This window comes from Nerophis ophidion, linkage group LG16, assembly GCF_033978795.1.
Source record: "Nerophis ophidion isolate RoL-2023_Sa linkage group LG16, RoL_Noph_v1.0, whole genome shotgun sequence".
NCBI classification, from domain to species: Eukaryota; Metazoa; Chordata; class Actinopteri; order Syngnathiformes; family Syngnathidae; genus Nerophis; species Nerophis ophidion.
In genome coordinates, this window is record NC_084626.1 from 14,275,607 (window position 1) to 14,301,935 (window position 26,329).

Sequence of the window (26,329 nt, forward strand, 5' to 3'; positions counted from 1 at the left end):
TCTCACTCTGTCATTTGCGGTTTTAAATAGTGGGATGAATTATAGTTGTCAAATAGTGTAAAATGTTCCTAATAAACTAAAAGGTGTATCAGTAGTGTGTTTCCGGTTTGTAATACTTTGACTGTCGTCCTTGTTTTAACCTTAACGTGCATCTATCTACTATAAGAGGTACGGAGAAATGGCATCATGTGTTTTGACTCATATTCTGCAGACTTTATACCATTACACGTCTGTGCACTTTTACGCCCTTCAGAAACTTAAGGGCGTAAAAGTATGTCCTACGTGGCTTTAAGGCAAATAATGATTGAATGTTTCCAGATGCTTAAAGAAACTTTATTTGTCGTGTTAGCTGCAATTTAGTGGTCTCACAGGTGTTGTGGCTCCAAGTGGGATTTATTTAGGTGGAAAGGTGCCCAAATAACTCTTTGAATGCTAAAAGGTGGCTAGCCCCGGGCCTGGGCTCCCTTGTCACCTTCAACTTCTCCCGTGCTTGACTCCTATTAAAGTCACGATAAGTGTTTGTCAGGCACTGCAGTGTGCAGCTGTGTCTTCTGTAGAAACATTTCTACCTCAGGGGCCGACTTTACAAAACATTCCTCCACTGAGTTGAGAAATTACACAATATGACTTCCCACCAACTTATGTATCAGTCACAGTCACAGTTTTATAACGTGTTGTGCGACTTCTTTTGTAACTTTTTCCCTCATTTCAACGAGTTAAATGTCAGAAATATGTAACTACCGCATCGATCTGAATACTGGAACACAGCGCTTCACTTTTTCCACATGTTGTTATGTTACAGCGACTTGTCCAGGGTGTACCCCGCCTTCCGCCCGAATGCAGCTGAGATAGGCTCCAGCACCCCCCGTGACCCCGAAAGGAACAAGCGGTAGAAAATGGATGGAAGGATGTTATGTTACACCCTCCTGCCAAAATGTAATACAATATTTTTTGTCCTCAAAATTCTACAGAAAATAACCCATAATGACAATGTGGAAATATATTTTTCTTTTTTCTTTTGCAAATGTATTAAAAATGAAAAAAAAAAATCCCCCAAAAAATCACATGAAATAAGTATTCTCAGCCTTTGCGCAATACTTTGTGGCTGCACCTTTGGCAGCAACTACAGCCCCAAGTCTTTTTTTTTAATACAACGCCATAAGCTTGGCACACTTATCTTTGGGCAGTTTCACCCATTCCTCCGTTCAGCATCAGGCCTGTATGGTAGAGGGGCCAGACGTAAACCATTTCTTATTAAAAAAAAAACTTTGCCAAGAGGAAAATGAACACTTCCCATCTAACCTGATGGAGCTTGAGAGGTGCTGTAAAGAGGAATGTGCTAACCTGCCCAAAGATAGGTGTGCCAAGCTTCTGGCATTGTATTCAAAACTACTTAAAGTTGTGATTGCTGCCAAAAGTGCATTAACAAAGTACTGAGGTAATGCTCTGAATACTTATGTACATGAGTTTTTTAAGTTTTTTTCCTAATAAATTTGAAAATAAAAAATAAAATACATTGTCATTATGTGGTGTTGTGTGTAGAATTGTGAGGACAAAAATTTATTCATTCCATCCATCCATCCATCCATTTTTTACCGCTTATTCCCATTGGGGTGGTGAGGGGCGCTGGTGCCTAGCTCAGCTTCAATCGCATTCCATTTTGGAGTAAGGCTGTGACATAACAAAATGCGGAAAGAGGGAAGCTCTGTGAATACTTTCTAGATGCACTGTAAAGGACGAAAGTGTGAACACCATACTCTATATTCTAAGGTGTAGCAAACTAATGGATAAACTAATGGCTTGAGAGATGGGGCTACAAGTTTTTCACTTTCAATACGATACTATTGTTCGAAAATGATATCGATCTGATATGATCAGGCATACTTTTATCATTTTGTGGTGTAAAATATTAGAAAAGGTTTGATTAAGTGAAATTAGTCAAACGGAGAATAATGATAATAATGAAAAACACATCAATTTATCATTAACAACCTGGAATGGACGTATCCTGTCTTTAGGTTTTGGTCCAGTAGTATTTGTTTTTGGTGACACCTAGGGGTCACAGTGACTCATGACCACAGGTGGGTAGCGTGGCCTAAAATTGTACTTAAGTAAGAGTACTGTTGCTTTAGAGCAGGGTGTCAAATGTACGGCCCGAAGATCAAATCAGGGCCCTTGAACAGGTTTTATCCGGCCCGCGGGATGAGTTTGCTAAGTATAAAAATGTACCTGAAATTTTTGAATGAAAGAAACAGCTGTTCTAATTGTGTTCACTGGATGTTGCAATAGCAATTCTTTGTATCTTTGTAGACGATGCTAAATATGTACAAAAAAAACATATGATGTTAGTGCACCAGTCAGGGAAAATGAGCAAACTACATTAATAACATTCTGTAATTTGCTTTTGATATATTTTTTTTTTATCTTGATAAATTGAAAATCAACACCAATGAGTTGACGAACATTATCACATAATTTATTCAGAAAATATAAATACCAACAAAAAAAGAAAAATACATTAACTGCAACATGTAAGTGAAAAAAAGACCCAACAACTTTATGATTTGTACATTTTTAGAGTGAGCTTGTTGTATTTTTAAACAGAGAAAACAATCTGAAGTCGTCTTTATTTTTAAGTTATTGCACCGTTATTTTTTTGGGAGTAGATTTTTCTCCATGTGGCCCCTGATCTAAAATGAGTTTGACACCCTTGCTTTAGAGTAAAGCTTACAGCTAGAGATGATGTTACTTTTTTCTTACCAACAATTACATACATTTTTTTAAATAGGCGATAATGTTTTGCAATATGACTTTTTCATAATACGAGCTGCTTCAGAGAACCAATTAAACCTGTGTCACTGTCTGTCAGTTAAGTCATGTCATTAAAAACAAGTTCTTCATTGATGCGTATCATCTTTCCAACCTTTTCTCATATAACAATCTTTTAAAAATGTTTTGGCTCCAGACCAGAATACCAAACCCCAAATGTCTTCCACTATATGAACAAAGCGCAGTAGCTCAGAAATATAACTCATAAAAATATACATTGAAGCAAATATGATTTAACTGATGAAAACATGCATTTTGTCCCTTTTTTCTTTTTATTCTTTTCTGAAACGGGTCAGAAAAAAGATATATTATGGTTTTACTAGGGCCTTATTTGAGCAGTGAATGCTTCTAAGAGGGCCGGCAAAAAATATCTGTTTCTCAGCTGTGGTCAGCATGGGCCACAGCTGTACTCAGTTGTAATACACTTTTGGCATTAATGACAATCTCAAACAAACAGAAGAAGGCTGGAGCTAAAGTTATAGAGAAGTTTCTTATAGGCGCAAACATTCTGACTAAAGTGGTGAAGCAGTATTTTTATTTGCCTTTTTCATTAACAATTTAGTTTAGAAACATATTCATCTTCGACCAAGTTTATTTATTTTAGCACGGCATAATTTTATGTACAATAGACATGTTTGTCAGTTATTGATTAGTTCCATCTTATGCAGTACATTTGGTTTGTATTCTTTTTTCTAATCAGGTTTATCTAAGGCAGTGGTTCTCAACCTTTTTTTCAGTGATGTACCCCCTGTGAACATTTTTTTAATTCAAGTACCCCCTAATCAGTGCAAAGCATTTTTGGTTGAAAAAAAGAGATAAAGAAGTAAAATACAGCACTATGTCATCAGTTTCTGATTTTTTAAATTGTATAACAGTGCAAAATATTGCAAAATTTTAGTGGTCTTTCTTGAAATATTTGGGAAAAAATATATAAAAATAACAAAAAACTTGTTGAAAAATAAACACATGATTCAATTATAAATTAAGATTTCTACACATAGAAGAAATCATCAACATAAAGTGCCCTCTTTGGGGATTGTAATAGAGATCCATCTGGATTCATGAAGTTAATTCTAAACATTTCTTCACAAAAACATAAATCTTTAACATCAATATTTATGAAACATGTCCAAAAAATGTTGCTGTCAACACTGTTGCATTTTTTTCCCACATTTTATGAACTTACATTCATATTTTGTCGAAGTATTATTCAATAAGTATTATTCAATACATATATTTATAAAGGATTTTTGAATTGTTGCTATTTTGAGAATATTTTTTGAAACTCTCACGTACCCCATGGCATACCTTCAAGTACCCCCAGGGGTACACGTACCCCCATTTGAGAACCACTGATCCGAGGGTTAGGTTTTTGTGGTAATTAAATAATAAACATTGTAATTAAAATATGTTTTCACTGCATTCGACAATGTTATAAACTGTGTGTAGGTTAGATATAATTATTTAATGTAATTAAAATCAAGAGTAAGATGACTAATTCGATGTTAATATTTGAGTGGGCCCAAGGTCCCTCTGTAGTAGAAAAGTTGGGCCCGGAGGTCAAAAAGTTTAAGAAACCCTGGTTTACACTACAATTGTGTCTGGGGAATATTTTCAAATGAAAGAAATACAAGACAAATATTAGATATTCTTGGACTGGAAGAAACAACAGCACACCTGACCTGATAGCATATTTGGCTATTAAATATTGTGGTCCAGGCAGTGGCGGATGCTGGTCTCTCAAGGAGGGGGAGCTCAATTTCGGCTAACATTGTAAAATCTGTTCTTTTATTGATACGTTAATTCTACCCTCTGTTCCTTTTGCAGAAAGTTATCTGGGACCAAGAAGGCGTCTTTTCCAGGGATTTGACAAGTGTCCTCTCAATGGCCCGCAGAGCTAGGCTGCTTAAACAGCCTTGGCCCATGGTGTTGCGGGTGTAAGACTTCCATTCATCCATTTTCTACCACTTGTCCCTTTCGGGGTCGCGGGGTGTGCTGGAGCCTATCTCAGCTGCATTCGGGGGGAAGGGTGTAAGACTTGGTCCACTTTAAACAGGAGAAGCTCCTCTCTACATCTTTGCCACTAATGACAATAGTTTGTACACACGTGTGCCTTTGTGTGCATTATAAATGTATGTTTGTTGTTCAATAAAAAAATTTAAATAAAAACATTCAATTAATTGTCATTATGTGCAGCTTGCTACCGAGCTAGCTCTCAAGCATGTTTTACATATATAGTCGTTTTTAACCAAGAAAATGTCGCTAAGAGGGTATGGAAAGTCTCCGGTTCAACTCAGAACAACAGAATGAATATCGAAAAAAATCTCCCACGGACGTTTACGACACAGGATCGCTGATTCGCTCATTTTGCAGCCCACTGCCCCATAGACCCCCAGAGACGCTGAGCGTCCGATATGCAGGACAGAGCCCAGCATTTATCCAATGACTCGTCTCGTTTGGCTTCCCCATTGAACGCTGTGGACGGTGAGCGTCTCCATTGCTTTAAGCACCGTGAAGCTGGGGAATGAGAGAGAGGAAAGCCGCGTTGTTACCAGTGATAAGCAGCTGATTCTGAACAAAAGAGCACGTTGTAGCGTATATTTAGTCAATAACACACAACACTATATATTTAATCAATTATTTTTCTGACGTTTTAGGGGAAGCTGAGCTTCCCTTGCAGTCTTAGAGAAATCGCCTCTGGGCTGAAGGTGGTTCTTAGCGTTTTACTGTACATTTTGTTAAATTTCTAGAAAAAATGTCTAACAACATGCTGGACAAAAATGAAGAAAATGATCCAAGTCGTAATCCATCATGTTGCCTCCAACTGTGAGTTGGCCCATGTTGCATAAAATTCTGTCCACTACTCAGGGCATTTCCCCTCATAACTGACATGCTCATTAACACCGTTGTGACATTTATGTTATAAGCGGTGAAATAAGACGTTAAAAATAGATGTTACTGTATATTGTGCAATTTTATTTGACAAAAACTACTAACACTTAAGAGTTTGCATGCATTTCCTGAGGGTAGTGATGGGATCGGCAGTTCTTTTGACTGTACTGAATCACTAGAATCAGTTCCTTAAATTGATTTGTTCAAAAGATTCGTTCACCGAATCACTTCTTTAGCGGCAGTTCTGTGTGCAGGTCGGCGAATCATGAGTCAGTCAGTAACAGCTTCCCCAGCGGCAGATCTCGGAGTGTGTCAGTTGGCGAACGACACAAGCCCTCAGCACCCAATGAACGACGCGCACAGTGACTGAACAAGATCCTCAATGTGACGTCATCTTTCGCGACACAGTCAGTTCTCTGTGTCAGTAGGTTCGCGAACGTGATTCACGGGATTCACGTCGCAACACAGTCAGTTCCCTCTGTCAGTACGTTCGCGAACGTGATTCACGGGATTCACGTCGCAACACAGTCAGTTCTCTGCGTCAGTACGTTCGCGAACGTGATTCACGTGATTCACGCCAGTTCCACTCATACCGGCATGGTCGCGGCGGAGCTCAACTGAACTGAGAAAGGAACAAATCAGTTCATACAGTGATTCGGTTCAGTACGTTCACTCAAAAGATTTGTTTGTTGGAACGAATCGTTCGCGAACGACACAACACTATCTGAGGGAACTCTCCTGAAGGAATCAATAGTACCATCTATCTATCTACGTTAGCAAAGTAAATGGTGCATGTGTTATATTTGTAGAGTACTTTTCTGCCTTCAAGGTACTTAAAGTGCTTTGACACTACTTCTACATTCACCCATTCACACACACACCTTCACACAGCTGTCCATCAAGAGCAAGGGTGAAATGTCTTGCTCAAGGACAAAACGGACATGACTAGGATGACAGAAGACGGGGATCGAACCAGAAAACCTTCAGCCTCTACCAACCGAGGCATTGCAGTCCACAAAATGTGTCAAAAATTCTTCAGTGGATGGTCATAGTGAAGTTTTGGCGGTTGATTTAGTGTTTGGAACTAAACCCACAACAGCACTGGTTCTTTGGTTTTGCCATTAAGTCGAGCCACAAAAGGCCTGGTGGAGCTTTCATTATTCCTGTGTGTCGGGTAATTTCTGGCCAGCCTGGGTGTTGCCGAGGCAACCGCCCAGTCAATGTGCTGCTAATCCTGTAGGCTGGTAGATGCTGCACGATAGATAGGCTAACATTGTCAAGCGTGCACACTGTTGTACACCGTAATACAGTAGATCCTCGTTATTTGCGAGGGTTACGTTTCAAGACCTTCATCTAATAGTAAATACATGCAAGTCAAATTTTCATAAAGTTTTAATTATGTTGCTTGTCTGAAGCGCCACTGTACAAAATGCCGGCTAACTCCTCCCTTCCAAAACCTCCCTCTAGCTTGTCACTCTCCTCTGAATTTGGATCAACATTTGCAATAATAGTTAATTATTAGACTAGATTGAACTTCAATAATATTCCTATCTCTTTTTTGTAACATCAAATAATCCTCGAGCCCTGACTGGCACCCGAGGCAGGTATAAATAGCAGCCTTTTTGGCAACCATGACCAGTTGTGGCCAGGCTCCCAATCATGGATAGGTGAGGGGAAACAAGCCCTCAGGGAGACAAAAAGGAAGTTGAACTAAACTAGAAACACTAAACAAAAAACAAATGCAGAAAATAAAGGAAGCATGACAACAAGTAAGACCTGATGTGACAGATAGTCACAGTATCACCTCCTCCAAAAAACGGATATCAGACATTTTAGTCCCAAAAAGACAAAAAATGCAAAAAAATAGGGAGGGAGGTGGACCATTAGTGGAGAGTCAGGTGGCGGCACAAGTGGAACATTGATGCTGCTGACGAGGAGGCAGACGAAACGTGCAGCCTAGCAGCCTTAGCAGCAGCGGATATCTGTGCCCTGGTGCTAGGTTCTGTTGCCGTAGGCGAGGCGGGCATCCACGGAATCACCATGAACTGAATGGCTGAAGAGGGTGCCAACGTAAGTGGAAACCAAACTTCAGCAGTTGCTGAGGTCCACACCTCAAAACGAAGGGCGATCATAAAATGGCCATTTTTGCAGCCGACGAGAAGGGCGATCGGTTTGGTGCTCTGTCGGCAGCTATGCAGGTAGAACACGGAGCGGGCGCTCTGTCAGCCGTCGTGGAGGTCGTGGCCCCGCTGGAGGTGACGGCGTCGCTTAAAGCGAGCCTTCTCGAGATGACATCCAGAGCAGAATAATGGAAGACGAAACTGGTGATTCCCCCTCTAACAAAGAGAAGGCCGGTGGCCTCACCTGACGTGGAGATGGCGGCGCAGGCCTCGCCAGGCAACGAGGCAGTAGCGGCGAGCTTGCTGGGTGGGGATCAGGCAATGGCGGCTTTGCAGCAGGAGATAATGATGTTCGCGATGGACATATTGGTGAAGAACAGAGCTGCGCACCTGCTAGTAGTAGTCCCTTTCTAAGGAAGCGGATGCCAGACACTTCTTTATGTCAGAGAAAGGAGCTGTGGATCGCTGGGGTCCCCGCCGTATTAGCCAGGAGAAGGATGGAAAGTGGCCAAGAGGAGCGACAACGACACATCCCGTGCAAAATCTTAACAGGACGCAAGGATGGACAGCGCGGTGGGTTCCAGACGAGCTGTCAATAAACCACCAGGAAGTGGAGTGTCGAGCTGACTTCCTGCGCCAGCACAGGAAGAGGCCGGGGTCCTGGAAATCTTGGAGCCGGACTAGGCAGCACTTGGGCTTTTGAAAGCCGTGGAGCGGGAATTGGGCAATGCTCTGGCTTTCAAAAGCCTCAGGGCTTCAATAGGCAGGGCTCGGGCTTTGAGAAGCCGAAAAGTGGACACCAGCGGAATTGCTTTGGCGAGCCTGGGAGCTGATATCGGCCAAACATGAGGAGAAAGAACAAGCTTGCCGTGGATTGGGACTGCACAAACCTGGCCTTCATGTCATCCAGGAAATGTGCAGTCCAAAAAGATGGCTCCATGTTGCCGACCGGCATCTCTGCAAGGTTACTTTTTGGCTCGAGGATTCTGTCACGAACTTGCATGGTTGCGGTAGTTGGGATCCCACGATGCAGGAGAAGAGAAAACGACTTGCAGGTATGACAATTATTTGAAATATTACATGGGATGTGCAGTAAAGCAAATAGCAACACATGTAACATACGCAACATTTGTAGTTAATAAAGCCTGTAACATGAAACAATCCTCGGGCCGTGACTATAGGGGGAGACAGGCATAAAAAGCAGTCTGATTGACAACAATGACCAGGTCTGGCCAGGCTACCAATCATGGAGAGGTGAAGGGGGAAAAAGCGATCAGTGAGACGGACAAGAAGTAGAACTAAACCAGGAGCGCCAAACAGGAAACAAATGCGGAAAATACAGGAAACATACAACAAGTAAGACCCGATGTGACGGATTGTCACAGTCCAACCGGTTGTATTGCATAGCTTCTCTTATGCTTTTGAGTGCACTTTAGGCTGTACTAGTCTTTTGTTTTCTGCTTGGATTAAATACATTTACCTGCACAATCTGTCTTTCTGCATATTGGGATGACAACAACCACCGCTACCATGCGGCCTCGCCATGACAATGACGATTGAGGAAAAACACCGCCTTTGTCCACACTGGCGATAAACTAAAATTTACTTCATCTAAAAAATAATTTAAAACATATTTTAAAATGTGTGTAAAAATGAAATACTAATAATAAATTGATTGATAATAATAAATGAATTAAAACATAAAATAGTGAGAATAATTGTCGTACCCATTTCAATAGATAAAATCACGGAATGAAAACTAGGAACCTAGGAAGAAGTCTTCTGGTGCTCCTCAACACGTTTGCAGCTGGGTTTTGTGACAATTGTAGATCTTTAATATTGTTTTTCCTATAGGAAGAACAAAGGGCATTGTAATAGTCTACACGACAGAAAATAAAAACATGCATTGGCACGTCCGTGTTGGCCTTAGAAAAAAATTGGCGAACTCTGGCTACAAGTCAGCTCAGACTCAAAAATCGCACTCATATATTTAATGGATTGTGTTGGTTTTAAATTCTTACAATTTGGGGTAACTAATTTTCCCCACAATTTCCCCCTCTGCTTTTTTTTATTCTTTCTAACCCATCCTGCTCCAGTTGTCTGCGCCAAAAACAACATACATTCGTTTAGTAAAGTCCAACGCAAATAGGGCAACAAAATAAATATCCTCTCTTTTGTAAAGCAAACCTGTACAGCAGGTTTGCTTTACAAAAGCAAACCTGCAATATGATTTACTTGAATGCCTGCACAGGACATGTTAAAATAATAATAATATTAATAATAATAACAATAATAATACTTATAATAAACATTCAGGTCCTATAGCTAAAACTTCTGTTTTGTCCTGGTTGATCGTAGGAAATGTTCTTGATGTCTAAAATGCAGTTTTTGTCCTTTCAGGTACAAACCCCGTTTCCATAAGAGTTTGGGAAATTGTGTTAGATGTAAATATAAACGGAATACATTGATTTGCAAATAATTTTCAACCCATATTCAGTTAAATATGCTACAAAGACAACATATTTGATGTTCAAACTGATGAACATGTTTACAACTTAGAATTTGATGCCAGCAACACGTGACAAAGAAATTGGGAAAAGTGGCAATAAATACTGATAAAGTTGAGTAATGCTCATCAAATACTTATATGGAACATCCCACAGGTGTGCAGGCTAATTGGGAACAGTTGGTTGCCATGATTGGGTATAAAAGTAGCTTCCATGAAATGCTAAATAATTCACAAACAAGGATGGGGTGAGGGTCACCACTTCGTAAGCAAATTGTCGAACAGTTTTAGAACAACATTTCTCAACGAGCTATTGCAAGGAATTTAGGGATTTTAGCATTTACGGTCCGTAAAATCATCAAAAAGTTCAGAGAATCTGGAGAAATCACTGCACATAAGCGATGATATTATGGACTTTTGATCCCTCAGGCGGAACTGCATCAAAAACCGACATCCGTGTGTAAAGGATATCACCACGTGGGCTCAGGAACACTTCATAAAACCACTGTCTGTGACTAAAGTTGGTCACTACATCTGTAAGTGCAAGTTAAAACTCTACTATGCAAAGCCAAACCCATTTATCAACAATATCCTGAAGCGTCGCCAGCTTGGCTGGACCCGAGCTCACCTAAGATGGACTGATGCTAAGTGGAAAGGTGTTCTGTGGTCTGACGAGTCCACATTTCAAATTATACTTGGAAACAGAGGACGTGGTGTCTTCCGGAACAAAGAGGAAAATAATCATCCGGATTGTTATAGGTGTGAAGTTCAAAAGGGGTGTATTAGTGCCCAAGGCATGGGTAACTTACACATCTGTGAAGGCACCATTAATGCTGAATGGTCCATACAGGTTTTGGAGCAACATATGTTGTCATCCAAGCAACATTATCATGGACGCCCCTTCTTATTTCAACAAGACAAGTGTTAAAACAGCGTGGCTTCGTAAAAAAAAAGTACAGGTACTTTCCTGGCCCGCCTGCAGTCCAGACCTGTCTCCCATCGAAAATGTGTGGCGCATTATGAAGCGTAAAATACGACAGCTGAGACCCCGGACTGTTGAACGACTGAAGCTCTACATGAAACAAGAATGGTAAAGAATTCCACTTTCAAAGCTTCAACAATTACTTTCCTCAGTTCGCAAACGTTTATTGAGTGTTGTTAAAAGAAAAGGTGATGTAACACAGTGGTGAACATGCCCTTTCCAAACTACTTTGGCACGTGTTGCAGCCATGAAATTCTAAGTTAATTATTATTTGCAAAAAAAAAATAACGTTTATGAGTTTGAACATCAAATATCTTTTCTTTGTAGTGCATTCAACTGAATATTGGTTGAAAAGAATGTGCAAATTATTGTAGTCTGTTTATATTTACATCTAACACAATTTCCCAACTCATATGGAAACGGGGTTGGTACATTTTTGCTTTATTTTTGGTCATAAATTTCGTTGTATTTATTCTAAAAGGATTTTTATCATGTTAAATTTTAATATATTTTTAAAATTATTACATCGGTCAACCATACTCTCAAAAATATTTTTTCTTATCAGTTTAAAGTTACCAAGACAAAAAAGTCCTCACGTAGTCAAGAGAGTTTACAAATCTTTTGGATTCATATTTTTTGTAATATTTTTGTGCAAAACTTTTGATCAAATTCAGTCCAAAAGAAAAAAATTGCAAGGGTTTTTATTTCTAGTTTTTAGAAAAAAATTGCATTAAATGAGTTCTGATCCATATCATAAATGTTAGGGGATTGGGATGCTGGGGTAAAGATTGGGCCTGAATATACAAAATATTAAAAATAAAACATATTTTCATTAATTGTTATATTTTGTGCTGTGTTATATTCTAAACTTTTTCTAAACAGTTTAGGATGATGGGACAAAAAAGTCCCCGTTCATAATATTTGCAACTACCATGTTCAACGGTCATTTATTACAAAATACAATCCTGCATTTTCTAATATAAGAGTTTCATTCCGGGGAAAAACTGTACCATTGAGCATATTTACTGTTCGGAACAAGATGGGACAACTTGGATCCAGAGTTTCTCACAGGGCTTAAAAGGGAACTGCACTTTTTTTTGGCATTTTGCCCAATTCACATGTGAGACCAAAACATACATCTTTGCCTTTTCTGTGCATCCTAAATAATAATAAAAAACTGCTAATTAGAGCCAGCTAACAGTGCAGGTTATGATGAATGATGAATATGATCTATTCCACCAATAAATCTCTCTAAAAAACTTCCACAACATTTTTTCTACCCCGTTTTATACATGTTTAAGTATGTACTGCATATAATGTAGTAACAGATACATTCATAATTACAAGCAATAATAACAGTATTTTGCTAATTTTAAGCAATATTGAAGCTACAGAACCCAAAACCAGTGAAGTTTGCACGTTGTGCAAATCGTAAATAAAAACAGAGTACAGAAGATTACTAATCCTTTTCAACCTATATTCAATTGAATAGACTGCAAAGACAATATACGTAACGTGGGAACTGATAAACTTTGTTCATTTTTGCAAATATTAGCTCCTTTGGAATTTGATGCCTGCAACATGTTTCAAGAAAGCTGATACAATTGGCAAAAAAGACTGGGAAAGTTGAGGAATGCCCATCAAACAGGTGAACAGGCTAATTGGGAACAGGTGGGTGCCATGATTGGGTACAAAAGCAGCTTCCATGAAATGCTCAGTCATTCACAAACAAGAATGGGGCGAGGCTCACAACTTTGTGAACAAATACATGAGCAAATTGTCAAACAATTTAAGAACAACATTTCTCAACGAGCTATTGCAAGGAATTTAGGGATTTCACCATCTAGGGTCCGTAATATCATCAATAGGTTCAGAGAATGTGGAGAAATCACTGCACGTTAGCGGCAAGGCCAAAAACTATGAATGAATGCCCATGACCTCCGATCCCTCAAAAAGCGACATCAGTGTATAAGGGTGCGGAGAGGCGGAGCCGACGGGCTGACGGCGGGGCAGGGCAAGCCATGGCCCTACTCAAGATGGTAGCCCGGAGGCGGAGAATTTGGCAGAACGAAGATCCGGGGCGTGCCGGGGGTGACGCCGCAGCAATCGAGATCAGGTGCGTGGCTTACACACCGGCTCACAACCTGCCTATCTCCTCTCAGTGTATAAAAGGGGAGAAGGAGGAAAGATCAAGGAGCACTACAGGAGCAACGATCCTTTTCTTAACAAGATGGCGTCGCCCGGATGGGCTTCGGCGTCTCTTGGTAAAGATGGAAGATTTGGCAAAAATACCGGACAATTCTGCAAATTTCATGGCTGGCTTACTGCGTGGTCATTCCGGGATCACTTACGACTGCCAGACAATTCTGAATGTGGATAGATCGGGCCGTTTTGGACTGAATGACGCGTGCTTGCTAGACCGGCTAGCTAGCATGGGAATACTTTGCCGGCTACATCCAGCGGCCTGTGAAGCAGCGGAGTATATGTGTTGTCTGTCCATTTATGAATAATGCAGACGAGGAGTGTTGGCTGAGTTCTTAACGTTTGCTTTCAGAGCGTGCATATCACAACATACAAGATGCCGTCATGGCATGCTCGTCACTCCTGTTGCATGCTGGGTAGGGTAGTTCTTTTTTTCCCTGGCTCATAACATCACAATATAGTACTATGTATATGATGCATTCAGTTTATCAAAGCACCAAGCAAACAATCGGAAAATTCCCAGCATATCAATTCCTAGATATGGTCATAATTATTTTAAGTGCACTGTGCAAAATAAACACAACGTTATTAATATTGCTACTACGAATAATTTGATCAAAAATTCCCTAAAACCTATAATATAGTTTTTTTAAACATAAGATCCCTGATAAAAAAAAATGTTTCTGCTGTTACCTCAGAAATTGCCTGTTCAGATGTTATGATTGTGGCTCAGAGATTTGTATGTAGATTATATTTATTTTCCATAACAAACATGATAACTTAAATACCCTGGCAGTGGCAATAAGCTTAAATGTTTGTATTTACATTTTTTGAGTCGATTTCATAAAATATGCTATTTAACTGCTACTGTTTAACGAGGACTGATTTAAATTGTGTTTGCACAACAAATGTTTTGGCGCTTTTGTTCATGTGGGACAATATTCCAATAAAGGTGCACTACACACTACTTTTGAATTCATTATTGGGCTTTGCGTATACAATGCAGTTAATCGCGATTAATCGGGAAAATAGTGCGATTAACTTCGATTAAAAATTGTAATCCTTGCCCGGCCCTAATATATATATATATATATATACTGCTCAAAAAAAATTGAAGGAACAGTTTTTTATCAGGGTATGGCATGAATTCAATTGCACTTTTCTGATAAGGTTTTGATCAGGTACGTGTCAAATGGGGTTGTTAATCAATTTCAGCTGCATTGGTGTTGATTGAATTAATAACAGGTGCACTAGAGGGGCAACAACGAGATGGCCCTAAAACAGGACTGGTTTTGCAGGTGGAGGCCATTTCAAGTTCCTCCCTTTTGATCTTTTTTTAACTGTTTTTCCACAAGTGTTGGCTTTAGCTAGAGTCATCATCACGACTGGGAGCATGAGGCAATTTCTTAACCCTCCTGAAGTTGCGCAGATTGTCCAACTCCTCCAGGATGGCACATCCATGCGGGCTGTTGCAAGATTTGATGTATCTCCCAGTACAATCTCCAGAGCATGGAGGAGATTCCAGGAGATAAGTAGTTACTCTAGGAGAGCAGGACAGGGCCGTAGACGGTCCTAATCCCATCAGCAGGACCGATATCTGCTGCTTTGTGCAATGAGGAACAGGTTGAGCACTGCCCGAGCCCTACAGAATGACCTCCAGCAGGCTACTGGTGTGAATGTCTCTGCCCAAACAGTCAGAAACAGACTTCACGAGGGTGGCCTCAGGGCATGATGTCCTGTAGTGTGCCGTTTGCTCACTGCTCAGAACCGTGGAGTTCCATTGGCATTTGCCATAAAACACCAGAATTGGCAAGTCCGCCACTGGCGCTCTGTGCTTTTCACAGATGAGAGCAGGTTTACCCTGAGCACCTGTGATAGACGGGAAAGGGTCTGGAGAAGCCAAGGAGAGCGCTATGCTGCCTGCAACATCATTCACCATGACCCGTTCTGTGGTGGGTCAGTGATGGTCTGGGGAGGCATTTCCACGGAGGGTCGAACAGACCTGCACAGGCTAGAGAACGGCAGTCTGACTGCCATTAGGTATCGGTATAAAATCCTTGCACCCATGGTTAGACCCTACACTGGTGCAGTAGGTCCTGGGTTCCTCCTGGTCCACAACAATGCCCGGCCTCATGTGGCAAGAGTATGCAGACAGTATCTGGAGGATGAAGGAATTGACACAATTGAATGGCCTTCACGATCTCCTGATCTAAACCCGATAGAAAACCTCTGGGACAACGCCGCCAGATTATTCCTCAGACTTTGCAGGAGCTCACTGATGCCCTTAGACAGATCTGGGAGGACATCCCACAAGACACCATCCAGCGTCTCATTAGGAGCATGCCGCAACGTTGTCAAGCATGCATACAAGCACGTGGGGGCCACACAAGATATTGAAAATCATTTTGAGTTGCAGAAATTGAATTTAGGCAAAATGGACGAGTCTCCCGCATCATTTTTTCGCGTTGATTTTTGGGGTGTCTATATACTGAGACTTCTGTAGGCTGAAAACTATTATTTCCATCAAAAGATGTGGCATCCTTTTGTTCCTGAGACATTAAACTGTCCATATCAGTATAGATATCTGACATTTTTTTTCACCATTGAAATCTTATGTGTTTTCAAAGTGTCCCTTTAATTTTTTTGAGCAGTGTATATACAGTATATATATATATATATATATATATATATATATATATTAGGGGTGTGGGAAAAAATCGATTTGAATGCGAATCGCGATTCTCACGTTGGGCGATTCAGAATCGATTCTCATTTTGAAAAAAATGTTTAAAAATGTTTTTTTTTTTTTTTTATCAATCCAATAAAACAATACACAGCCACACCATAACAATGGAATCCAATTCCAAAACCAAACCTGACCCAGCAACACTCGGAACTGCAATAAACAGAGCAAATGAGAGAAGACACAAACACGACACAGAACAAACCAAAAGTAGTGAAACAAAAATGAATATTATCAACAACAGTATCAATATTAGTTATAATTTCAGCATAGCAGTGATTAAAAATCCCTCATTGACATTATCATTAGACCTTTATAAAAAAAAAAAAAGAACAATAGTGTCACAGTGGCTTACACTTGCATCGCATCTCATAAGCTTGACAACACACTGTGTCCAATATTTTCACAAAGATAAAATAAGTCATATTTTTGGTTGGTTTAAAAGTTAAAAATATTTACATTATTGCAATTAGTTGATAAGACATTGTCCTTTACAATTACAAAATCTTTTTTTTTTTTAAATGTACTACTCTGCTTGCACGTCAGCAGACTGGGGTAGATCCTACTGAAATCAAATGTATTGAATAAATAGAGCATCCTTTTAAATCGGGAAAAAAATAGTTTTTGAATTGAGAATCGTGTTGAATTAAAAAAAAATCGATTTTGAATCGATTCAATATCGATTCTTATTCAATTATTCAATTCAAAATCGATTTTTTTTAATTAATATATATATATATATATATATATATATATATATATATATATATATATATATAACTCATTTGCGATGAGTGAAAGCCATTTATGAAAAACACCCGGGCCCGAGCTCATCTAAGATGGACTGATGCAAAATGGAAAAGTGTCCTGGGATCTGATGAGTCCACATTTCAAATTGTTTTTGGAAACTGTGGACTTTGTGTCCTCTGCACCAAAGAGGAAAATAACCATTGTTACCAGCATATGTGATGGTTTGAGGTTGTATTAGTGCCCAAGGCATGGGTAACTTACACATCTGTGAAGGCACCGTTAATGCTGAAAGGTACATACAGGTTTTGGAGAAACATATGTTGCCATCCAAGCAACGTCTTTTTCTTGGACGCCCCTGCTTATTTCAGCAAGACCATGCCAAGCCACATTCTGAACGTGTTAACAGCGTGGCTTCGTACGAGTCACTCACAATTTCTGCACTCACTGGGATGCACACTGATATGATGTTTCTTTCTTCAGCAGCTAAATTCAAAAACATCCTCACTCTTCAGATAAAAAAATGCATCCCACTAGAACTCAAGAAAGTGTTTTAAATTTAGAAAAAAAATTATAATATGACCCTTTTAATGCGCCTTTTGTATGAAAGTAGACCTGAATAGACCCCCTCATTGGCAGTGCACCTTATAATCCAGTGCTTCCTATGGTCCAAAAAATACAGTATATCAACTCAGAGTGTAGACTGTAATATTTGTACCGGACACACACTCCTACCTGCCATGTCGTGCCTTTCATCTGAGTCACTTTAAAGAGGATCCAAAGAGGTACCAGCATGACGCAGAAGAGCCCGAGGAACCATCCCAAAGCGTAGGCCCAGGTTGGGTATACGTAAGTTTTGTTGAATTTGAGTGGCTTGTATTTCACCAGGGAGAAGATGAAGGTACCCTGGCAAAGTAACGCAAACAAGGACAAACATTCAGAACTTCAACGTGGACAAATTTCCCTTTTTCGACATGTTTAGTGAGACCTTTCACTAGGCTTGGAAAATTTAAAATAGGCAGTATGACAAAAATGTAATTATTTTTTTTCAGTCATTTCTTTTTTTCAGGCAATGACACAAAAAAAAGTGCAAAGTTGACAACACATAATAATAATATAATTTATATTGTGCAAAAGGTAATGTACTGTATGTAATGCATGATTGTCCAGTTTTGCCTGAAAGGCAGTGGGAAGAAGATAACCTATTTAATTCCACCCCCAGTTCTCCATTCAGTGATTAATTATTACAGTGTAACAATAATTTGTATCAACAATGTAAGAAGAATGAATAAACCAACAATGGTAATAGACATAATCACATTACAAAACAAAAACAACAAAGTGTTGGAAACTTTCCATGGTAATTCATGCAAGATGACATACTTTGACATACCTCAGGATATGAGTGCCAAAGCCTACAAGTTTTTTAGGATACCAGATGCCTCCTGGCTCATTTTCATGCTTACGTTTACAAGCCAAAATTTGGGTAAGGAGTCTCCCCACCACTAACTGGCATAGCGATTGACACAGGGAACCCCGTAAGATCCGAACAAAACATCCTGTCGTTCTCGCAAGCATTAGCTTATTGCTAAAGATCGACATAACTTTGTGAAGGACAGTGCTAAAAAAAGAAGTGGATGATATTGATTGAATTAATGAAGGAACTCATCAAAAGCATGTTACGGGGCGCCACATGGTGGTCAGTCGGCGACACATCAGTCTTCCTGTATATTGTATGTCTGTTCTTGAACTAGTTGTACTAAAAAACAATTGTTCTGTCCTTTTAAGTGCAATTGCCATAAAGTTCCATTTCAAGCAAAATGACTCGATAACGCCAGCCACGGACCTTAAAAGTAATATCCAAACAAGAAACATTTATACGGGAAAATATGGAAAAGCCGCTGATAGTGTGTTTGATGGAGAGGCAATTTGAAAAACATACAGAGATGTTCGCTTTCCAAGGTAAATGCCCTCCATTATTATTACATGAATTCTTAAAACTACTGTAGGGGTTTAAGTTTTACATTATTTTGTATTGGTTTTCATACAATATTTATATTTAATATTTATAAGCAGTACAAAGCTGCCTGTGTCGCTGATTCAAGACCGAGGATTAATAGCGGCAACCACAGCAAACTTAAAGCCACAGGATTTATGAGGAAGTGTTTGACAAGATGCAACAGATTGAAAAAACTAAAAATACCTTAGAACAAAAGTCTTTGACAACAAATGAGTAGCTTTTTTTATGTTTAACTTCATGCTTCATCTAGAGGCACAGGTAACTGTTAAGTTTTATGATTGGTTAGTTAGGAAAAATATCCACTTTTTCCATTTGAACCCTGATTTCTTTATGTTTTATAATTGAATGTTGCTTCTCTAGGGGTTAGGTACTTATTGTACAATTGAATTACTTTATTAGTGTCAGGGAAAAGTATACTTGAATTTATTTCATTTTTGTCAATCAACAAGAAAAGTGACTCCACATGTTTCGGTGTTATTGCTAACGGCAAAGCAGAATATTGTTTGCTTCATCAGGCTCCATTAATATACGCTTTGTTGGACAGATAGTTTGTTCTCTATTTTATGAAATCATATTCAGAATGCTTTAGTTTCTTGTGGTCTACCAATGAAATATTTAAAAAATACAAATATAAATAAATTCCAACATTTCTTTGCTCTGTGTAATGATTGTAATAGTTTGCATGGGTCAGAATGATGGTAGGAAGTGTATTTGTACTAGAATTATAATAATGAACTTGTCCAGGGTGTACCCTGGCTTCCGCCCGATTGTAGCTGAGATAAGCACCAGCGCTACCCACGACCCCAAAGGGAATAAGCGGTAGAAAACGGATGGATGGATGGAATTAAAGAAAAAATAGTTGACATTATCGTTATCTTGACAATAGACTTGTGTATTTTTTGTTTGAGTGTACACATTTGGGGCAAAAGTATGAACTGTTAAATTAATTTATTCTCACAAAATCTTGTGTAAATATACATATATATTTACACATGAATATCGGTTATCAGTTGTAAAGGTAAGGAAATGATGGGATATTACCGTCTATCCCTAGTTAAAATTGTGCTTTTTTGGGGGGGGATCAAGGTTAACAATAAATGTATTACAATTCATTTAAATTGGCAAAACTATTTTTCTGAGGTACAAGCTGCGTCATAGAAGCCAATTAAAACTCCTTTCCTGAGGTATCACTGTACTCTACGAGCGCGGAACTCAGTGAACAGCCATTTTTGTTTTTTTCTTAAATCATGCATGTGCTGAACACCAAGATAGTGCTGACTACCAGGATGGACTGTCATAAAAATAGCTATAAAGATGTTGACTTCACTTTGAATATATCATCTTGATGACTTGTCTTACAGTAACTACTTTAGATTAATTTGGCCTCTTGGGCTAGACTAAAACACCATATATAAAAACAATCCAAGTAATTCTTTATCTAACAACTCATTCTCCAGTTTGAGCAAAAACATGCCTGAACAACTGCAAAACATTTGCTGTCGTCCTTCATTGGGCAGAGAACCATCTTAACCTTCATACCGACAGCCATCAGACTGTAAAATACGTATGTTCCTTCTTGACTGCACTTAAATGTAGAATATATGTGGAATATATTTATATTATTCATATATTATATATTATATATATATATATGTTATATTTTATTATTATTATTATTGTTTATTCTGAGCAAACTGTGGTGCTGAATTTCCCCCAGGGATCAATAAAGTACTTTCTATTCTATTCTATTCTATTGTATTCTATTAAAAGCTAACACTCACTCAGGCAGGAAAATGGTATGCTTTCTCTCTGCCAATCACAATATAGAAACATTTATAAACCCAGTCAAATAAGTGGATACTTAATAATAATCATAATGACTGAAATCATTGGGTTGTATGTTTGAATTTCCAAATAGGAGTACCCTATAAAGAGTTAGGCAAATAGCAAATTATTTTCTATTTTTTGTGGTGGAATAAGATGTTCTCCCTCTGTGCAGTAATGACTATGCAGCATCATATCGCAGAGTTACAGGATTCTTACCCACTTTTAAAAGGCACACTTCTCATATTCCTCAGAATCAGAATCAGAATAGTTTCTATTGCCATTGTTTGAGAATGGGTTCACAAACTAGGATTTTTTCTTGTTATAATCGTGCAACATAGAAGACATATAAAACAGAATAGGTAATAAGATGAGCTGTTAGTGAGCTATCAGATCTTGTTCTTGTTCATGTGTCTGATGGCCGAGGGGAAAAAACTGTTCAGGTGCCGGGAGGTGTGGGTCTGGATGGACCGTAGTCTCCTGCCTGAGGTGAGAGGGGAGAATAGTTTGTGTCCAGGGTGAGAAGAGTCAGCTGTAAACCGACCCACACACCTCTTGGTCCTGGAGGAGAACAGCTCCTGGAGAGATGGGAGTTTGCAGCCAATCACCTTCTCAGCAGCATGTACGATGCGCTGCAGTCGATGCTTATCCTGGACTGTAGCGCCAGGGAACCACACGGTGATGGAGGAGGTGATGATGGACTCGATGGCTTAATAAAACTGCACCAACATCTTGGTCGGCACCTTAAGTTTCTTCTGCTGCCGCAGGAAGTACATCCTTTGCTAGTCCTTCTTGATGAGGGAGCTGATGGTCGGCTCCCACTTGAGGTCCTGGGTGATGGTGGTGCCCAAGAAACGGAAGGAGTCCACAATGGAGACGGGGGTGGGAGAGTCAATCAGGGTGAGGGGGGGAAGGTGGGGCTGTGACTTTCCTGAAGTCCATGATCATCTCCACTGTTTTCTGGGCGTTCGGCTCCAGGTTGTTGAGGCTGCACCAGGACGCCAGCCGGTCCACCTCTCTCCTGTAGGCAGACTCATCGCCATCTGAGATGAGCCTGATGAGGGTAGTGTCATCCGCAAACTTCAGCATCTTTACCGACTGGTGACTTGAGGTGCAGCAGTTTGTGTACAGGGAGAAGAGCCAGGGGGAAAGTACACAGCCCTGAGGAGTACCAGTGTTAGTGGTTCGACCGTCCGAGACAATCTTCCCCAGCTGCACGTGCTGTTTCGGTCTGTCAGGAAGTCATAGATCCAACTGCAGAGGGAGTCGGGCACGCTGAGCTGTTAGAGCTTGTCTCGTAGCAGTCCAGGGAGGATGGTGTTAAAGGCAGAGCTGAAGTCCACAAACAGGATCTTCGCGTAGGTTGCTGAGGAGTGCAGATGCTCCAGGATGAAGTGGAGGGCCAGGTTCACTGCATCATCCACAGACCTGTTGGCTCTGTAGGCGAACTGCAGTGGGTCCAGGAGGGGTTTGGTGATGTCCTTGAGGTGGGGCAGGACCAAGCGCTCAAAGGACATCTTGACCACAGAGGTCAGCGCAACTGGCCTGTAGTCATTGAGTCCTGTGATCCGTGCTTTCTTCGGGACAGGGACAATGGTGGAGGTCTTAAAGCAGGACGGCACGTGGCATAGCTCCAGAGAGGTGTTAAAAATGTCAGTGAAGACAGGGGCCGGCTGAACCGCGCAGTGTCTGAGGGTGGAAGGGGAGACACCATCTGGCCAGGGGGCCTTCCGTGTGTTCAGCTTCAAGACCTGCCGGCATACATCCTCCTCTCTGATGGAGAGGAGGATGTATGCCGATGGTAACATGTCACAATGTTAACATTTCACAAATTTTAAGCTTGAGAGAAGAACAAGATGAAACCAGGTGAGAAAAAAACTGCAAACATTTTAGATGAATTGTATTGTGCATGGATGGTTGGATGGATGGATTGTGCAAGAAAACGAATGTGCCAGAAGTAAATTTGTGGCCTCTTGATGGCACAGAAGAAGAAAATCCATGTCTTTGCACTCACCAAACAAACTGCAGGCGTAATGTAAAGCCAGCAAATCTTCATTAGCGGCCATGGACGATATCCTATCATGTCTTCGATGTTGTCATACAGACGATCTGCACCTGTTCATGAAATACAACAGAAAATCCGATTTTTTTTTTTTTTGTGGAAACATTTCATGAATGAACATTTTACAAAATCAGGCCCCCCATGGATTGCAGGGCCTTTTCACAGCATGTGATCTACATATAGGGAGGTTCGGGCCTGAATGGATTGGTATGAAAAACACTAACGTATTTATTATTAACAATTTGGAAAATGCTTATGCTGTCTTTAATTTAAAGTGGAGTTGGTACTTGTTTTTTGACGACACCTATAGTAGCAACAATAATTTATTAGATTAAGCTCATGGTGCGGACACGTTTGTTACTGGATACTTTATATATATATATATATATATATATATATATATATATATATATATATATATATATATATATACATACATACATACATATATATATTTATATATATATTCTATATTCTTATTTTACTGTTATATTTGTATTCCCTTTGTTGCTTTTTGTTTTTATTCTTATTGTAATATTTCTCGATTTCGTTTCCATTAATACCCCCATTATTTACTTTACTTTTTAAATTGATCTCAACTCTGTACACTGCTGCTGGAATTTTAATTTTCCTGAAGGAACTCTCCTGAAAGAATAAATAAAGTACTATCCATCCATCTATCTATCTATCTATCTATCCATCTAATATACTTCTGTCTTGGAGTCTTTGCATTTATAAGTAATATGCTAGCTATGGTAGGCTATAGGTTACTAGATTCTAGAAGCTTATAGCCTACCATGCATACCCTTTGTAACTGACTTCACTGAACTACAAGAGAAATACCAAACTTGTGTGCTTATTGGAAGACATTTAGCTGTTAAATGGCTGTCCAGCTTTGTATCGGAGCCTTTATATCAAAGATTTTAGATGCAAGGCGATATGATCTAGTACTTGTTTTTGCTGATATCTGACCAGGACATCCCTATCAGAACAACCATAATAACCCATTTGTAAAGGCTGCAGTTCTTATATTGGATTGCATGAGCATGTGCAGCTGAATGGAATAAAGTGCCTGTCTATGCATTGTTTTGCAGCATGTGTGAATCTTGACGACATACATTTCTCACCCAAAGCCTTGTGAGTTAAAAAAAACAAAACAGTCTGTTAATGACAGCCTAGTGCAAAGTATGCATGGGCGTCAAATAAAGAGTGCACATAACTCCTCCTTGGAATCTAATGGGCCAAGAGCTTGGATAAGCCTAAACAGGAGTGATGGGAGGAACAAAAGAGGAAAAAATATTTGGCAGACGAAGGGCGCTAATCACCGCGGGAGTGTGACACTTGATAGAAGTGCCTGCCAGTTCGTGTTGGCAAAGGCACGTTAAAGGAATGTACACACGGTACAGTGACTGTAGTCTTCATTACATTGCTTGAGGCGGGTTTAATTTATTTTGTAACCCCAACACATGGAACAGCGAAACCAGTGCATTATTTAATTTGTCATCGTTTTTATAATCAAACCAACACCACCTGTGGTTTTAGTAGCTTATTTGATGGAAGGTTAAACATAGTTTGTATTTGTTTATTTGAAGGACAATGTGCAGTTACATTAATTAAGATGCCTGCACCAGATTTAGCACTATGCTAATTTCCATCTATAGTCCTTTTATGGTGCATCTAACATCCATCCATCCATTTCCTACTGCTTATTCCCTTTGGGGACACGGGGGGCGCTGGTGCTTATCTCAGCTACAATCGGGCGGAAGGCGGATTACACCCTGGACAAAACACCCACAATAAAATTACACTGGATTGAAAATCCATCCATCCATCCATTTGTTTCCGCTTGTCCCTTTTGGGGTCGCTGAAGACATTCTTATCTGCATTCGGGCTGAAGGCGGCGTACACGATGGACAAGTTGCCCCCTCAGCGCAGGACCAACACAGATAGACAGTCAACATTCACACTCACATTCACACACTAGGGCCAATTTAGTGTTGCCAATCAACCTATCCCCAGGTGTGTGTTTTTGGAGGTGGGAGGAAGCCGGAGTACTCATAGGGAACCCACGCAGTCACGGGGAGAACATGAAGAAAGATACCGAGCCTGGGGTTGAACTCAGGACCTTCGTATTGTGAGGCAGACGCACAAACCCCTGTTCCACCGTGCTGCCCTACATACACAACAATATTAAATGGGTTATGGTAAATGGGTTATACTTGTATGGTGTTTTTCTACCTTCAAGTTACTCAAAGCACTTTGACACTATTTCCACATTCACACATTCACACACACTGATGGCGGGAGCTGCCATGCAAGGCCCTAACCACCACCCATCAGGAGCAAGAGTGAAGTGTCTTGCTCGAGGACACAACGGACATGACGAGGTTGGTAGTAGGTGGGGATTGATCAAGTAACCCACAGGTTGCTGGCACGGCCACTCTCCTAACTTCGCCACGCCGTTATTGAGTCTGTTTAGCTGATTGGAGAGCTAGCTTGCACAGCCAGTGGGTCCATGACCATGACATCTGTTTTGTTTGATCAGCTGTTTTACAGCCCTGTTACAGACACCATTTGTAGACAATTAAGGTATTTAAATATACATTTACGAAACATTTCTGTGTAAATAACTCATTTCATAACGTATATATCTGCGGCTATTAGTTCGGTGCGGCTAGTGTATGGGAAACTATTTTTTCTTCGGGGATTTAGCAGGTGCGGCTTTTATACTGGTGTGCTTTGAAGTCCAAAGGGTACGCTGTATATACATTATATATATATATATATATATATATATATATATATATATATATATATATATATATATATATATATATATATATATATATATATATATATATATATATATATATGTGTGTGGGAAAAATCACAAGACTACTTCATATCTCTACAGAACTGTTTCATTCATCAGGAGATTTTGCGCTCTACCACGGTATCGAGCACTATTCTCTGGATAATCCAATCAAGACATATATATATATATATATATATATATTCAACGACAACTCTCGTCGACTATTTAGCTTTCCAGCTTTTTTTTGTCCTGAACAAACGATGGTCATTAAAAACAGATGGAGTGTTATTGCAGCTGGAATGAATGTCATGTGTTATACTAGTCATTTTCATTGTAAATGTTGATGCAAAAACAGAGAAGCGGGCTGGAGGCCTTTAGCTCCGCAAGGTTAAAGGGTTTGAGCGTGCAGTTGAGAAAAACGATCAATAATCCAGCTTCCAGAGACGGAACTGATCAACGGAGCTATTGATAGTCATTATGTGTTATTATGTTGTATTGATATCATTTATTCCCCAGCCCTAGCGCAGAGTACAACAAACACGTACATGTTGGCAGTTATGCGCCTCTCAGCCAAAACTAGTCATGAT

General features: G+C 39.8%; 1 protein-coding gene across 5 annotated transcripts in view; it reads right to left on the reverse strand.

Annotated features, from left to right (window-relative positions):
• Positions 1-26,329, reverse strand: part of LOC133534988 (sodium- and chloride-dependent GABA transporter 2-like) — a 118,856-nt gene that overhangs the window by 21,811 nt on the left and 70,716 nt on the right. For all 5 annotated transcript variants that reach the window (XM_061874364.1, XM_061874366.1, XM_061874367.1 and 2 more), the window contains 2 exons: positions 22,880-22,980; positions 17,757-17,927 (listed from right to left, as the gene is read on the reverse strand). In XM_061874364.1, coding sequence (XP_061730348.1) covers positions 17,757-17,927; positions 22,880-22,980 — 272 coding nt within the window. The remainder of the gene's footprint in view (positions 1-17,756; positions 17,928-22,879; positions 22,981-26,329) is intronic.